Source organism: Carcharhinus amblyrhynchos, chromosome 8 (genome assembly GCF_965287045.1).
Source record: "Carcharhinus amblyrhynchos chromosome 8, sCarAmb.v2.hapA, whole genome shotgun sequence".
Lineage (NCBI taxonomy): Eukaryota > Metazoa > Chordata > Chondrichthyes > Carcharhiniformes > Carcharhinidae > Carcharhinus > Carcharhinus amblyrhynchos.
Genome location: NC_137331.1, coordinates 72,631,726 through 72,649,971, shown reverse-complemented (window position 1 = coordinate 72,649,971; position 18,246 = coordinate 72,631,726). Strand labels below are relative to the sequence as shown.

At 39.0% G+C, this 18,246-nt stretch overlaps 1 protein-coding gene across 3 annotated transcripts in view; it reads right to left on the bottom strand.

Annotated features, from left to right (window-relative positions):
* Nucleotides 1-18,246, bottom strand: part of LOC145346677 (nucleolar protein 4-like) — a 374,023-nt gene that overhangs the window by 43,431 nt on the left and 312,346 nt on the right. For 2 of the 3 annotated variants that reach the window (XM_080194262.1, XM_080194264.1), the window contains one exon: nucleotides 6,997-7,188. The exons of the other annotated variant lie outside the window; for it this stretch is intronic. In XM_080194262.1, coding sequence (XP_080050388.1) covers nucleotides 6,997-7,188 — 192 coding nt within the window. The remainder of the gene's footprint in view (nucleotides 1-6,996; nucleotides 7,189-18,246) is intronic. 3 annotated transcript variants of the gene reach the window in all.

Genomic DNA, 18,246 nt, shown 5'->3' with positions numbered 1-18,246 from the left:
AGAACTTCCAAGGCCAGAATCTGAGCAGATGGGTGAAAAGCAAGAGGTCCATTATCACTCCATTTGCAGCTTGCACTTCATGCCAGGCAAGATGAGGTTGCTGGGATTTGAGAGGGCGTAAAACAGGAATAAACTATCGTCCCAAATATTCTCAGTGATGTACAATGCAACGGCCTAGTCAACCCTATTATGCAGAACTTCATCTGCTCCAAAAAAAGCTCAGGCAATGCAGGCTTTGCCTGCCAGGTTTCTGTTGCTCCCTTCAGTTATGTGCAACTGTGCCCTGAGAAATAGAAGATCGTTAGCAAGTGCATTGCTTTGTATTGTGCGAAATAGCGGGAAGTTTGTGAATGTTCCAAAAGGTGGGTGTTGTAGTGTTCAATTGTTCATCATTTGATTGTGTATTCTGCGCTATTAGCCAAGCCTTGGTGTGGTTACTAAGGAAGAGAAACTAAACTGAAGCAAGAACTGGTGGTCATGAGACCAGATGCTTAAAAACACATACATAAAACTTATGTTGCACACATAGAAACTAGTCTGTCATCTCCACTTATCTCTAAGGCATAAAACACATGTGTGAAGCTGGCAGCATTGTTAAATGTGTGTGGACAAGGTGGAGCATCTGAACGTTCAGTATGAGTCTTGTTAGCAGACAGATGAATAATGGAGCTGAGGTGCACTGATCAGTGTGAGGGGTTGATGGTGGCTAGATGTCCTTTGAAGATGCATTCAGTTACCTTGATCACCATCTAAGGTCACTGAACTAGTTCCAGCACTGCAGCTAGATTCAGATGTGGGTGTGCCGGCGTTGGACTGGCGTAAACACAGTAAAAAGTCTGACAACACCAGGTTTTTTATCAAATAAATAGGTTGGACTAAAACCTGGTGTTGTCAGACTTTTTACTGTGCTAGATTCAGAGTCAGACTCTGGGGACTGATCTCCCTGGTCACCTGCAAATGCTGTTTTCACAGGGTATGCTTTGACAGCTTCCTAACTCCCATTGAAAACATAGCCTTGTTCCTCCTTTCAACATCTGTTACTAAGGCCTGAAGTGCAGAATTTAAAACTTGGGACTCCTGTCTGTTCTGCTGCTCAATTAACAATGCTCCTCCTTCAAGCAAAGCTTTCCAAACAGAGTTATAGCATCCATTGTAGCATGTTTTGGTTTGAGTGCACCTCCCCTTTAAGAAGGGCACAGAGCCTTTAAGGAAAGTGTAAGCTAGCTGTAAATTGTGCTAGCCATGCATACTGCTGGCCCTAGTGGAGTGTGCAGCCAGTCAAACACATTATGTGTTGGACTGCACACTACAATCTTGTTGAAGAGCAAGCAGCATGAAATTTGTGCACTGCCTGCCTCAATAGGACAAGGCATGGGTAGGAGTGCAGCATGAATGTTCAACTGCCATCAATGGCCCCCAGCAGAGTCAATGAAAAATCTAACTTAATAAATAAAACCAAATTATTGGAGATGCTGGAAATCTGAAATTTCAAAAAAATGTTTGCTCTGATTTGAGAGACACAGCATGTCACATTTCCCTGTCTCCCAGCAATGAATATAACTGAAATTTGTTCCTACAGTATTGAATTAGTGCCGTAAATGAAAAGAATCTTGAAGGCAAAACTCCATAATCCTGCTCTGCCAGCACAACTATGCAGTTTACAGCCAACTGTTGTTTTTGTTTCTAAGCCTTGCCGACTTCCTGGTGTCATAAGTATTTAAATATTTTGACTGATGCTGGTGCTATTTACAGTCCAAGTAAAAACAGTCTGTTCAGGATTTGAAAATTGATGTAACATAACTGTAAGTAAACATTTACAAAGAAATATTTTTGGAAAGTGGAACTAATTTCAAATTAATTTAGTTTTTCTCATGTAGATAGCACCACTATTGGTGACATTTACAACAGGTCCCAGAAATATTGGGAGTGATTCTCCCAAAAACATTCTAAGTGCCGAATTTGCACTGGAGTAACTCCCGCCAATTTTTATAGCATGATTTTCAGAATGAATCTCCCACACTTTGAGCACTCGAGTGCCCTTGCAAGATTCACTCAAACTTAGTAAGTGAGGCCTATTCCCACTGGAGAGACCCTGCATAGGATAACGCCGAGCGGGCCAGTACACATGTGCCAATCTGTCATTGCTGAGATCGGCATATGTACCATGGCCCTGCACTGCCAGCCTCCCAATCACTGGCTAGCTCACTCACTGGCTAGTCCCATGACCCCATCTCACTGCCTCTCTGAATCCCCCACCCTTTGATCGGTACGCTCCTGGACCTCTCCAGGCAAGGCCCGATGCCCCCTGCACCCCCCTCAGCCTTGATTTTCCCAAGCATTGCCCTCCCGAACTCCCTAACCATCCACCCTGATCTCCCAACCTTGGCCCAGAGGCCCCAATCCCCACCTACTCAGATGGCCAGCCCTGATCACCTACTTCCCTCCCCTTGCCCGTGATCCATTGATCTCTATGTAGAGAGGCAGTGGGACCCTCTCCACCAATCACTTTCCCTCCATGCCCCTGCAATAGGCATGCCCCTGCCCTACCCCCTTGGCACTGCCTAATTCCTGGTGTACAGTGCCAAGGTACCCTTGGGCTTTGCCAGTTTGTCCCTTGGACAGTGCAAGGGCACCAGGCTGGTACTGCCAGGCTGGCACTGACTGGAGGTATCCCCCCTTAACCCTGATACTTGGGGGGGCCTCCATGGCCTCTGTTCACACACCTTCCACACACCTGACAAAGGAACACTGTTTCCAAATGCTTGTGAGATTACTATCAAATAAACTGGTTGGACTGTAACCTGGTGTTGTGAGACTTCTTACTCTGTTCACTCCAGCAGAGTCGGCTGCCTGGTTCCCATTAGCGAGGGGCAGGGGTAAACCCCATTGGAGTGAACCACTCCTGACAGGTGGAGGGGGGAACATTAGATATCTGCGGGCCTGGAGGCTTCAGTCCTGCGCATGCTAATAGTATTTAAATTCAAATTTAAATATGGAAATTAATTTCTGGCATGGAGCTGATGACTCCAGAAAACTTAATGCCAGAGATGCATGGAGGCCCTGGCATCGAACAGGGAGCCCATTGAATGGCCTCTGTAGATGTCTCCCGGCCTGTTATGCTGCTAAAGCAGTATAGTGGGTTGGGAGAATCAACCTCATTTTGTCTTTTTACAAACAGAACAAATCTGGATAAACAACAAATCATCTATTTCACATTCCTGAATATGACCTTTCACAAGTCTTTATGGGCTAGTTATTCTTAATTTTACAAATTCAACTAATTATTTCTGAAGAATAACTAATTTATCAAAAAAGTTATCTGCTAGATGTCTCAAAAGATCTTTGAGTTGTTACTTCAGTCATTTGGAAAATAAATTGGCATAATTATCATTCATTTTTCTTTCCAGTCTCCACATGTTAATAATGATATGGCCATTTTTAGCAATTTGATTACTAATCAGTTTAGGAAAATAAAACTTGAGTATCTTGTACACCAAATCAGACAATGTGATTGCAGCGTCAAAGAAGCTCACAATTTGTCAAAAAAGCAATTGAGCTGTGGAATATTTTTGTGCACATGCAATGATCCAATGCTTGCCCTTTGCCTCAACATCAGAAAGGTGTCTCCATGATTATTCTTATGGACGCACAAGCCTCACACAACGCTGTTCCGTAGCACTGGAAGATGCCCACAGTGGTGTCAGTAGTCATGCCAAAGGCAGAGTATCCAAAGGTCTTTTGCCTGCCAGCCCTTTAATCCTTGCCCTTTTTAAAAAGGGCTGGAATATTAGGTTATATAATGCTGGATATACATAGGATATATGTATCATATAAACAGGCTATTTAGCCCAACCAGTCCACACCAGCATTTATGCTCCACTTGATTGACCGCCTATATTTTCTCTTGTCCATCTTATGCTTGCCCCGCCTTCCCTTAAATACATCCATACAATTCACCTTAACCAATCCCTGTGATAGTGAGTTTCACATTCTCACCAACCTTCTAAATTCTCTGTTGGGTTTCTTGATTATTATCTTATTCATCAATGGCTTTGAGTGGTGCTATTTGCCACATGAGGAAATATTCTCTCTCTATCCACTCCATCAAAAACTTCTTTCATTTTAAACACCTCTATTAGGTCACCCCTTTGATGACTTCTTTCAAGACCCACCCTGTTTATTCTTTCCTGATATGTATACCCATGCATTTTTGGTACTAACAAGTAAATCTTTTCTCCACTTCTCTAGCGTCTTTATATCTTTTTACAATGTGGGGATCAGACTGCATGCAGTACACTAAACGTGGTCTGATGATGATTCAATATTGGTTTCTATAGGTTTTAATATAACTTCCATATTTTCAATTCTATCCCGAAAGAAATCAAGCCAGTACATGTTTTGCTTTTTTTAATAGCCCTTTGTGATGAAATTTTTAGCAATTGGTGTATCTGTACTCCAAGACTCCTTTGTTCCTTCACCTCAACTTGACTTGCACCTTCCAAGTATTAAGAAATCTCCTTATTCTTCCAACCAAAATGTACTACATCACATTTATTGGTGTTGAACTATATTTGTCATATTCTGTGATATTTGAATGGATTGACCATGTTAATGAAGGGGATAGGAAATATTTTTAGCATGTTCAATTTAACTATATCAGTGTCACTGATTTAGTTGCATTCCCGGAGTGATGACACAAAGATATGGGGATTGTTCTGTGATACTAAAACAGATAAGAGAACATTAGCAGGCCTGAACATTTGGAAAATGACCATGGGATTGTGGCACATGCCTGCACTCTCATTTGAAAAGTGGAAGCAGACCATATTTTCCTGAATTTGCTTATGTATTTATTTTGCTCTTCTTAGCCACTTACTTTTCCAATTTATAAATTACTTCATTTATTGCAATTGTGTTGCCCTGCTGCTATCTAATTTCCACCAGACTTTTCCAACTCAACCCTCTTCAGCCCACTATTGATCAATCATATTTTTATTAACCCATCAGGTAATTCACTATCTGCATCCTCCCATGTTTCTTTCATTTTGTATACTTCTTATTCTGCTACCCTACTGATTGTAACAGTCCTGTATAACTGTTACGGTTACAGAGCACTGCAGCATTGTTCTTTAATTCATATTGATGGCAGAAACAAATTTTGCATCCTCTAATTAGTGAGCAAAATGTATCTATGTGAGGTCAGTGTGTCCTCTGTTCCTGTGGACTCTTCTCTCATACATCTTTGACAAAGCTTACATTTGTGTAAGGTGTTACTTTTTTTATATGCAAAACATAAATTAAAATGAGCTCTGCCACTCTGAAGAATCCAATCAGGATACTTATCTATAAAAACAAAAACTATTGGTAAGGGACCAAACTATTGAAGTAAAACAGTAATTATCAGCAATTTCAGTTGGATAATCTGGTAATGTCATACCCATTCACAATGCATGCCGGTTAGGTGTTAAATGAAAGAAGTTTAAAATTGTGTTAATCTACCGAAAGAATACCACATTAGAATCATAGAATCATACAGTGCAGAAGGACGCCATTCGGCACATTGAATCTGCACTGACCACAATCCCATGCAGGCCCTTTCCCTGCAACCTCATGCATTTACCCTAGCTAATCCCCGTGACACTAAGGGCAACCTGGCATGGCCAATTTACCTAACCTACATATCTTTGGGAGGAAACCAATGCACACACAGGGAGAATGTGCAAACTCCACACAGACAGTGCCCCAAGCCCGAAATCGAATCTGAGTCCCCACTGTGAGGCAGCAGTGCTAACCACTGTGCCATCTTGCCGCCCTTATTTATTATAGATCAAAAGAAAAGAACTAGTATAATAAAACAAGAGTTTTACATCAGCAGATAAAATCAGCAAACTTTGGAATGTTTTTGAATTCTAATCCCCTCGAAGTTTCACCTCTAAACTTCTACATTAACCAACTACACTGAGTGGAAAAGTTGCTTTTTAAGTGGAGAAATAGTCTTCTCTGCTTCACTTTTCAGAAAAAATTAATTCTGTGATGGACTTTTAATAAAAGGGCCAGGAATCAAATAAAGAGAAATTCTTCCGATAGACTGCTTTGAATTTCACCAATAAAATGGATCTAATTTCTTCAACAAGACTGTTTCAATTCCATGGTTTTCAAGAACATAGCAATAAGGAAAGGTCTTATGAAACGATCATTCTGACCTGTGTGATAAAAGGCATGCTGAAAATTGAAATATAGACAGAATTAAGTGTAAACACATATTACAAAATGAGAATGTTCACCTTTGATAGACATCCTTTCACCATTTTTTCTCTGAAAAGAGGAATTAAAATACTTTCAAGAAGTTCAAATTCCTAGTTCCTGTGACAATATCAATTCAGTTACAAAGGCTCGGACTGCAATAATATAGACTAGTCAGTTGATATGAAGTATCTACTAAAACTCCTGAGAGCTGCCAATATACTTCATGTCTTAGGGCTAGTTGAGCCAAGTTTCTGTGCAGTATATTCCATCTCCATCATTCCTAAACTCCATCAGGAAAATCTATTTGTACTTTTGCTAAATTATGTACAAAATACTAGTTTTCTGCAGTGTGTTAATCAGAATGAGGAAAAAGAATAACCACATACATTAGAAATAACTCAAGTGTTCAGCATGCCAAACATAGATTTGGAGAAAAGTCTGTAGATAGGTACAGTAAATCAGGCACAGTATATTGTTCATAATGTATTACGAGGCACTTCAATCATCAAGTTTTGAAACTACAAACATTCACATAAAATATTCTGCCAGACACCAGTCACGCAAAATAAACATGGTTTGGATGAAAGGGAAAAGGTCTTTGAGCCAATGTTACCAAAAATAATGTTTAAAAAATTATCAGAATGGTGCAGGGAGGGGCGGGGGGGGTGAGTGGAGAGATCTTGTAATGAGTTTATGCAAGGGAACTGGATGCAGACTGGGAATGGGTTGTATTTGGACAGTTCAACTCACCGTCTCAAAACCATTCTTTTTCATCCGCCTGCAGGACTTGAGGTAAGTACGTATGCGCTTCCGGGCACGCTCCTGATACTCAGGGAATTGCCGGCTACATGACTCAATTATTGCTTGGATCTTTTCTTTGGGCTGTTTAGAAATGGGGACCATTCGGTCCAAGTTTTCATCTACAAACAGCCTCACAAACATCTGTTGGCAAGAGGAAGACAGAGGAAAAGAATGCATTGGACGACTGCTCTATTTCGCACTTCTTTACTCCCTTGTTGAGTGGACACTGTAGGATAAATTCAATGACTCTGCATTCCCAATGGGCCACCCAGCTTGATGGGAATATGGTATGGAGATAATGCTGCAGTACAATAGCACTGATTTTCCAATTCATTTCTGGTTTACAAGCTTCCCGCTGGGATGCAGGTTCAGTGAATGAACATTTATATCTGCAACCCTTCTCAAGCCAGACCCTTTTAACATATATATAAAATTTAAAAAGCAATAAATAGCTATAGTTAATTGAATGCAAGAGATTATTCTTGAGCAAAGTACCGTTCTGCGATAGAACATAATTAGAATGCGACGTTACACCACTATGAAGTCTGATCTTGACTAGTGTGTGACAGTTCCCTTTTAGAAATACATGACTTTGCCATTCATGGCATTTTTCATTTACTGAGCATGATGCAGGTATATTGCATTATAGGAATATATACTTCCACATGATCCAATATATGAGTGTTCAGAGAACTGTCGTTCAATAGGGTATGACAGAATTTTGGTCACAACTGCTGAAACCCGTAACTGATACATTGGTCATGATATTAATCCAGCATTTGCTGCATCTTAGTTCTTCTTCCCTTACTGGAGCTTTATTACATACAGTTTCCCATTCTATGGCTCTGAGGATTGTTTACTAGAAATATAAAAACTTCAAGAAATATTGAAAAATATAATTAGATAAATTATTTATGTTTTATTAGCAATTATTTCTACATCTGTAATGATTTATGGAGCAATGTAGCTATGTTTTTGAAATATTAAGTCCTAATATACATTTCCACATAGCTAAACAGCTCTTCTATGAAGATCTTATACTATGAAGAAAGTTCTACTCATAAGTAACACATAACATATATGTTATAAAAACTGAGTACTGCTGAAGAAAAAGAGACATGTCCAAGCTTTTTGTCTTGCACCCATCAGAACACCTCACAAGGATACCAGCATAAAGGGAAAACAAAAGTATGTATTGTATAAGAAAAGAATGCTGATTGCTTGGCAAATGGACTCTGAATAGTATTGGTGTTGCCATGGAGAATACACCAGTTTGTGGTGACTGACAGATAACTGCCAGGCATTGTCTGAAATTTAAACCAGGCAACTTGACCCTGATTAGTCAAGGCATTGCTTTGGAGAATAGATCAGCAAAGAGCTGTCACTTATTTTGTTTAGCTATAACAGGTTTTTACTCCATTCTTAAAGTTACAATGTCAATGCATAGAGTGGGCTGGGTAGACCCAAATCCATCTCCTTGTTTGCTCCAGAAACCAATTCAAAGAGACACATACAAGATCCAAGCTGACAAGGAGAGGCATTACACCCCATTTGTGGCTTGATTGGATACTTGATCGTAGGCAAAAGGCCGAGCTAAAACAGACGCAATGCGTGTACCTGTTCTTTCTGTCTACAAAGAATAGAACCTTGTGTATTGTGTTCTTTGTAATCACCAATCAGCATTCTCTTCCCATAAAGTTACTGTTTTCCCCTTTTATTCTTGCGAAGTATCCTGGTAAGTGCAAGCCAAAAAGCTTTAAGATCTTTTCTTCCAGCAATACTTAAGTTCTGTATTACTAAACAACTATGTGTATGAAGTTTGTTATTTAGCATGCAAATTTCTAGTTTATATTTTTATTCTCTGAAGGAGGCATTAAAACCATATATGATATTAAAGCCAATTATGTTTTCAAATGCCATATTTTAATTACAAATTTTAAGCAACTAATGTGAATCTTACAATCCTAAATGTACATCATTAATCAAAATCTCACAAAATCTTTAATTTACTTAATATCAAAAGCAATGTAAAGGTAAGCCAATAAGTGTTAACATTATTATACTGAAAAAAATGTTAATTCCTTATATAAAATGTATCATACTTAAAAACTAGCATACATATAACTGCAGATCTTTTTGATCATCATTTGCTTTCTGAATGTCAGTTATAAAATTTGTAATAGTTTTGTAACTATTCTCAACTAGCCAATATATAATTTAGAATGTCTACATGATGCAATTAGCATCACAGACTATTTAAAAGATATCAAAACTATTTCTAGATTTTGCCACAAAAAATCTACATTTTCCAGACTATACTATCTCAATATTCTAAGAGCATCTTCACATTGCAGAACCAAATGGTATATGAACATTTTCATCATCAAGTTTTAATTTAAAGCTATGAACAATCAATAACCAAAGGTTAGAGGATATTAACCTATAATTGTAACAAATTTAAATGATCTTAGTGAAATAAAATTTAATATTTATTATATCAAACATGTCTTTACATCAAGGAACAAGAGGTTAAAACTAATCTTAGTGACTCTAAACACCTGTTGCAGAAAACACATCGGTAGCAAAAAACGTATCTGCAGAATATTAACAAGGTAATTCTTCAGTGCAACATATTAGCTGAGGAAGAAGTCAGCAAGTTGGAATTACTGCAATCTCTGCTTACATCACATTAAAGTTTTTTGTGCAGAAGAAAATTGTCAGGTACAAAACACAAATCACAAAGTACAAGGAACATTTAAAGAAAGCAGAGGTGAAAAATCCAATGTGCACGTTTAAAAAAACAACAGGAATTCAACAGTTATCTGGGCGACTTGTTCTGGTAGTAAAGCCTACAATTCTAATTTACACAGCCTAAAGTCAAACATCCAGCCTCAGCTGACATTCATGCCACTTTTATACTTGACATGCTGATGAATTCAAACTACAACAAAATTGGTTATCAGCAAGAAATTAAATGTGTCAGCTTCTGCTAAAAGGTTGTGTGGAAGTATGGTGTGTAATATTCAATATCATTCATAAACTGTTGGCATGAAGTGGCACTTCAACTTTGCAAAAGGTAAGAACTTCGGTACACAAGACCATCAATAAAAACTTGCATTTATATAGCACCCTTAACAGAGTAAACTGAAGCTGCTTTGCAGGAACATTATAAAGTAAAATTTTAATAGGACAGAAAGAGCTAAGACAAAGAATCGAGTTTCAAGAAACATCTTAAATGAGAAGAACAGAAGTTTGGGGAAGGAACTTCAGAGCTGAGGGTTTATGTAGCTGAAGGTATGGATGCCAGTGTTAAAGTAGTTAAAATCAGTGATGTGCAAAAAGTTAAAGTTGGAAAAATGCAGCGACTTCAGAAGCTTATAGGGCTAGAGAAGATTACAGTGAGAGAGAAAGTGAGGCCATGGAGAGATTTGAAAACAGATGAGAATTTTAAAATTGATGTGATGTACTAGGTTAATGAACTTATGTGGTTCTGCAAGCATAGTGATGACGGAACTGAACTTGGTGATTTGGGATGTGGACAACATTTTGGATGATCTTAAGCTTAGAGTGTAGAAGATGGGAGATGGCCAGGAGATCACAGGAATAGTCAAGCCTAGAGGTAACCAAGTAATCGGTAAGGATATCAGCACAGGATGAAATGAGCAAGCTGTGGAGTTGGGTGGAAGTGAAAGTAGTTGCATTTTTTTCAACCAAACTAATGAGTCAAACTTGTGTTTCACATTTTTTAACCATGCATAGTGATGTTCCATACAACAATGTACATTACGAATCATTTTATTTTTCTGCAGCCGACACATCATTCCATTATCTATTAATTTAACCAATTTTCCAATCCAAAAGTGGGAGAGGCATAAAGAAAGATGAAGAAAACTAACAGAAATGGGTTCCACCGATCAGAAGTACATTTCATCATCCCGATTGTGACACCCACCTCAGAAAAGAATAAAGGTAAATAGATCAGTGGATAGCAGCAAATGGATATAACTGCATAATTACATTGACACCTTATTGTTCCTGGCAATGAACCAGTAACAAGGCAATTATGTTAATCCTGCAGTACACAATGTCCTTGATAGTAAACTCCAACACTATCGTCAGGGGGAGGACAATCTGAGAGAAAAAGCAAAGCCTTTGCAGCATTGCTTGTGGGCTAGAAGGATTCCTTCCCTCCACAGCTTGCCATACATGCCTTGTTCCCTTGAGTCAGGCCATCCACAAAATAAATTCTTGGGATGGGGGTCAGATCCCCACCATCCCTATCCCCACCCGCCACTAGCAGCTTGAGTTTCTGCTTGCAGCTAGCCTGTTCCATTATGCTCCCAACACAACTGGAAGCCAACTATTTCAAATCAGGCTGATTTCCAGGTTGTGGATTGTAACAAAGGCAAAAAAAATCACAAACTGTGGAGTTAAAACTCCATATCATGTGTTAGTATGGTTGCCTGAAAGTTAAGATTGGAGGTGGAGATTTACTTCCAGACAGAAGGTTAGATATTGAGTTAATTTCTTTTGAGAGAACACTGTACTTGGAGACTCTTTGAACAAAGATGAAAACATATGTGAGGTGACAGGAGATGATTTTCCACTACTGTTTTGTGACATGGAATCTTTTAATTAACGGGAAAATGAAATGATGAATTGACATAGGTTAAGTCTGTAACATGATTGTAGCGATTCCACTTGGAAATTCTGAAATCAGTACTTGCCTTTAAATTATTGGACAGTGTTGGGATATCAAACATGGCTAGGTACTTTGTTTCAACCAAAGTGAGATTCAAAAAAGAAAGAAATGCTTATGGATCAAATATCTGAATCCTTAAGAAGAATTCTGGGAAAGCATTCAATTCTGGCCACTTAAATGGTGCAAATGGGCCCTTTGGTGTGACATCGAAAACGGAGGATGCAATGTTAGCAGCACTTCAATACCATTCAAATATCAGCCCAAACATCTTATGAAAGAAGAATTACAAAGAACAAAATGAAGACAGAGATGCCTTTGGGAAGTATAACAGGCAGCACATGTTGGGTAATTATGGGAGGAGGTGAACCCCAGAAAAACCAAGGGGTGGTCAATAAGTGCATCATTATTATAAGTGCTTTGTCATTATATATTGAATTGCCCAAAAATGAAAAACAGGTTTTTGAGACAATACATGGAAGGTATGGAAGGTGAGAAGGTCAATACTGACTAATCAGAAGGAATTGTATTGGTCACCTGAAGCTTCAGTCCAACGAAGTACATCCTAGTGGCAGATTCATTCAATTGTGCAGTTCTAGAACATGGATTAACATTCATAGTATGTGGAGTGCACTGGCTAAAAGGTTATTATGAGTTCTTTAAGTAAGGAAGACAGAAGTCAAAGAATATGACAGTTCTGCTTGTTTCAGGTTCAGTGATGTTTATGTCACTAAAAAGAATAGAAATGTGCAAAACAGTAGGCATAAATCACTATCAGTACTAATGCAGCTTTAAGTGATGTACCTTTACTCTTAAATAAGCCTTCAATGAAAAAGGCCCAAATTAAATTGTTCTTGAAGCACAATAAAGAATTGTTTTTGGAAGATCTATAGATTTGCACTTTACACAATGGGGACATTATTGTATTTCTTTAAGGCCTATCATCTCTAAGACATAATGTTAAAGAAGTATTAATGACAGCTGGGATAGGGTTTAGGAAAGATGCAAACTATTTCAAACAACATTGATAATTTACCATCCCTCTGGTTATAAGTTGAAAGTTTGGTTCAAGAGTGAAGGAATATTGGATGACGAATACTTTAGACCTGTCATGGATATTTGTGAAAAATGTGATATTTGTAAAATATACAGGAGAATGCCATCATAACCAGTGATAAGCCTTCCATTGGCAAGAGACGATAATGAAACCTTCGTGATGGACCTCAAAGTCTGAGACAAGCAAAAAATATTCAATCTGAATATTGTAGCAATGCACACAGCACAGAAAATCCTGAACTGAAGGCACTGTCGCTAAAGTTTGCAGATGATACAAAGATATGTAGAGGGACAGGTAGTATTGAGGAAGCAGGCAGGCTGCAGAAGGACTTGGACAGGTTAGGAGAGTGGGCAAAGAAGTGGCAAATGAAATACAATGTGGAAAAGTGTGAGGTCATGCACTTTGGAAGGAGGAATGGAGGCATAGACTATTTTCCCAATGGGGAAACGTTTAGGAAATCAGAAACACAGAAGGGACTTGGCAGTCCTTATTCAAGATTTTCTTAAGGTTTATATTCAGGTTCAGTCAGCAGTTAGGAAGACAAATGCAATGTTAGCATTCATGTCGACAGGGATAGAATACAAGAACAGTGATGTACTTTCGAGACTGTATTATGCTCTGGTCAGACTCCATTTTAAGTACTGTGAGCAGTTTTGGGCTCTGTATCTAAGGAAGGATGTACTGGGCTTGGAAAGGGTCCAGAGGAGGTTCACAACAATGATCTCTGGAATGAAGAGCTTGTCATATGGGGAATGGTTGAGGACTCTGGGTCTGTACTCATTTGAGTTTAGGAGGAGGAGAGTGGATTTCATTGAAACTTACAGGATACTGTGAAACCTAGATAGAGTGGACATGGAGAGGATGTTTCCATTAGTAGGAAAAATTAGAACCAGAGGGCACAACCTCAGGTTCAAGGGATGATCCTTGAAAACAGAGATGAGGAGGAATTCCTTAAGCCAGAGTGGTGAACCTGTGGAACTCTTTGCTGCAAAAGGCTGTGGAGGCAAGGTCATTGAGTGTCTTTAAGACAAAGATAGATAGATTCTTGATTAATAAGGGGATCAGGGATTATGGGGAAAGGCAGCAGAATGGGAATGAGAAAAATATCATCCATGATCGAATGGTGGAGCACACCCAATGGGCTGAGTGGCCTAATTCTGCTCCTATGTCTTATGGTTCTTCAGCAATTGGATATGAGAAAGAAATCATGCTGTAATTGACTAAATGCTCTGAAAAATCTTAGCTGACCTATCAAATTGTAAATTGACAATTGCTCAAGTGTGGGCACTACATGTAAAAAACATGTTCCAGATTGTTTGGGATACAGCTGAGCTTTAAGGTATTGAATCAGGCTATCAGAAATGAATTTTAAGCTTAGGGACATGGCGTAAAAGAAACAAGTAGAAAGAAAGGCCATGGAAAAGTTATAGGCACTGATGGCAAAATATAATCAAACTTAAAATATTTCTATGTGCCTTACTGATACTGATTATACATTGATGGATCTGAACTGATGATGGAAACTGAAGATGCACCATGCACTTTGTACACATATATGCTGGAAATGTACGAACAATAGATTGTGGTAGATAATGGGCTAACAGAGTAGACCAAGTGATAGTGAAAATTAAGACAGGGCCCCTTATCACAAAGATCAAATACCCAAAGTTGGAACTAGGATGGCATATCTGCCAGAATGGACTAGTGAGTGAAGTGAATCCACCATTGTAGGAAGGACATAAAAGGCTACGGGAAAACACAAAAATGGTCTGCGTGTACAAGATGAAGGGCAGAATATTAAATTTAGGGATTGGCAAAAGGAAGTAAAAACATGGAAAGCCAGGAAACATACTGAATGTTCAGATAGTGGGCTGAATGCTGATTGCAGCCCAAAGAAAAGATCAAGAACTTGAAAATAGTTACAGCAGAGACAGGTCAGGTAGTGGGAGTTCCAATAGGGACAGGAGATCTAGTAGTGGACACAGTTTAACCATATCAAGGATCAAAGAACAGAATGAGAATCAACATAAGTAACAGCCTCTTCAACTGGGAAGCTTGAGTGGCCACTAACAAGTTAGATGGCAAATTAGTAAAGGGGAAAAATAAAAAGAGTTGGAGAGAGTTTGGTATTTACATGAAGGTGTCAGACAAGGCACAGCCAGCGCTATTCTATGGATGGATATGTGTGGAGAAAGTACTTCCTGATTATATGTATAAAGCTAAGGCCAGACATGTAGTTTGGGGATCTGAGGAACAACTGGGTGACCAGGAATTTTGAGCAGGAAGTAAGTTTAAGGATTTTCTGAACACTTTTAGTGACACATTTATGGGAATGTATATCTATTGACGCCAAAGTGGCATTTTGCAAGGGAACTAATTACAAAGAGAAGAATTCTTAAAGTCTCTTAAAGAAGCTGGAGATACGACAAAGGAAAACTAGCAGGCATGTTCTTAATGCACATAGATGAGTTCCTAAGCGAATGATCTGGAGAATTTGAGAAATTTGTAATAGATAAAATTATTCAGGAATTCAAAATTGGAAGTTGGGCTTCAGGAATTTTTAAGCATATAAGGTTGAACATTAAGCAGACAAAGTTGTGAATAACCCTGACTCCATAGTTTTACTTAGAGAATGCAAATAGGATCCTGATAAATCAGGCCAGATTGGTAGGAATAATGGTAGGAAGGATTATTACTTACGTGGAGAAAAACTGCAGCAGGCGACGGTGCAGAGGGACCTCGGGGTCCTTGTGCATGAGTCGCAAAAACCCAGCTTGCAGGGGCAGCAGGTGGTCAGGAAGGCGAATGGGATGCTGGCCTTCATCGCGAGGGGGATTGAATATAAAAGTAGGGAGGTCTTGCTGCGGCTGTATAGGGCATTGGTGAGGCCGCAGCTGGAGTACTGTGTGCAGTTTTGGGCGCCGTACTTACGCAAGGATATTTTAGCCTTGGAGGGAGTGCAGAGGAGGTTTACTAGGCTGATGCCGGAGCTGAGGGGGTTGAGCTATGAGGAGAGGCTGAATAGATTAGGCTTGTACTCGTTAGAGTTTAGAAGAATGAGGGGAGATCTCATTGAGACGTATAAGATGATGAATGGGATGGATAGGATAGAGGTGGAGAGATTCTTCCCGCTCAGAAAGGATAGTAGGACTAGGGGGCATAGCCTCAAGATAAAGGGGGGGCGGTTTAGAACAGAGTTGAGGAGGAACTTCTTCACTCAAAGGGTGGTGAATCTCTGGAATTCTCTGCCCGTTGAAGTGGTGGAGGCTGCCTCGCTAAATATTTTTAAGACGCGGGTTGATGGGTTTTTGATGAGAGAGGGGATTAAGGGTTATGGGGAGAGGGCGGGAATGTGGAACTGAGCCACGACAGATCAGCCATGATCTTATTGAATGGCGGGGCAGGCTCAAAGGGCTAGTTGGCCTACTCCTGCTCCTATTTCTTATGTTCTTATGTTCTCATAAAAGGAAGACTCCACAACCAAGGAAGAAGCAGGTCAATTAAGAAGCTTAACTGGGTAATTAAACTGGTTATGCACACAAAGTAAACCAGACTAGAATGTATTAGAATTGAATATCATGCTGAAATATGTTACTTCCGAGGAAGTGCTAAAAACAAACAAGATATCGAAGAAATTAAGTTTAGAAAAATGTACACTCTGATTTTCAGAATTTGGTAACACAAAAGGGATGAAAGAGTCATTTTTAGTGATGCCTCACATGTTAACCTTCTTGATGGTTATTTGAATGCAGCAGATTCACTATATTTTTAATGGAAAGAAAGGATAAATGTTGTCCATTAGTCTGGGAATTAAAGGAAAGAAAGTAGTTAAAAGCACCTCAGCTGCAGAGACAATTGTGCCGGTGAAGCAACAGATAAAGCTATATATTCATTGAGTATTTTAAAGGAACTCTCATTTCAGGGACAACCAGGGAAAAATATGCCTACAGAATGCTATATAGATAATCATTCACGCTGAAGGAATGTTTATTCAACAATGTGTTACAGTGGAGAGGTTGAAGATTGATCTCGCAAATATAAAAGATGTTGGAAAGGTCGGAGATTACCAAGTAAAATGGTTGTTTGATGTAAGTCACCAGTTGTCAGATTTTTTCAAGAAAGAATTGCTTGTCTAAAAAAATTGGTCAGTATCATTGAAGAGGAACATTTTATGTTACAATAGGTTATGAAAACATGGCCATCTTCATGTTGTAATTTTATTTTGCTTCCAAGGCTGTGGTGAGGAGGGTGAGGGAAATGAGGAGGAATATGGAGTATGTACGATAAAATAACATGCATTATCATTTTGTATTTTACTTGTGGATAATTTTTTTGTTTTCATATCAATTTGAGGAAAAGAGAGGACTCTGTTAGTATCTAATAGATTCTGCTGAAGCACGTTGAAGGAAACATGGTGAACAGGTGTTGGGTATTGATCAATTATACACAGGTGTATATATAAAGAGTTGGCCAATATTGTGTTAGAGTGGAGGAGTAGGTTTTGCAGTGAAGTCTCGACCAAAAGCATCCTAATCTCACTATGTGAGGGAAACCCAGCTGAAACCCTATCTGTCTCTCTGGCTACACATGTCCTTGCCAATATCTGGGCCACCGAGTTTAACTAAGAAAATTTAAGTTAGAAAAATGTACATTGCAGAAAGTGAAGTAAGAGAGAGATAAAGAGGAAAAAAAATTTTTAAACTCCAATAATAATTAGATTCTGAAAATTCTGAAAGAATAAGAACCAAGAATCTACACACAAAATTAATTATTTAGATACAAAAAGGTTGTTTGGTAATAAATAAGACATATCACTTACATGTGAATGAATGCACTGGCCCTAATGTTTTTTCACAACTTCATGCTCTTCCTGTGTTTCAATGCAAAAATCTTTCATGGAGGCACCTTTATGGTGATGCTTGTGAAGGAACGGGGTTAAGGCAACCTCAACCTTGAGATTTCTGCATTGAACTGTTTATGTTCAGTGCCAGAAGTTGTTGTCTGATTTACTTCATCATACCAATAATGGCTGATAGCTTCATCCCTATTCCTATCATAGACTCTGGGCAATTGCTGAAATTTAACATTAGCACATTAAAAAAAAACAGGGCTTGCAGTAAATAATGGACTCTGCACTCTAATATTATAAGTATGTCAGTCTTAAGCCATTTTCACTCAAGGGAGGTCTAAACATATTTTCTGGCAGTGTTGGTAATTATTTTCAGTGTATATTTGGCAGCATGGTGACACAGTGATTAGCACTGCTGACTCACAGCGCCAGGGTCCAGGAGTTGAGTCCTAACTTGGGTCACAGTCTGTGTGAAGTTTGCACATTCTCCCCGTGTCTGCATGGGTTTCCTTCAGGTGTTCTGGGTACCTCCCACAGTCCAAAGATGTGCGGGTTAGGTGGATTGGCCATGCTAAATTGCCCCTTACTGTCAGG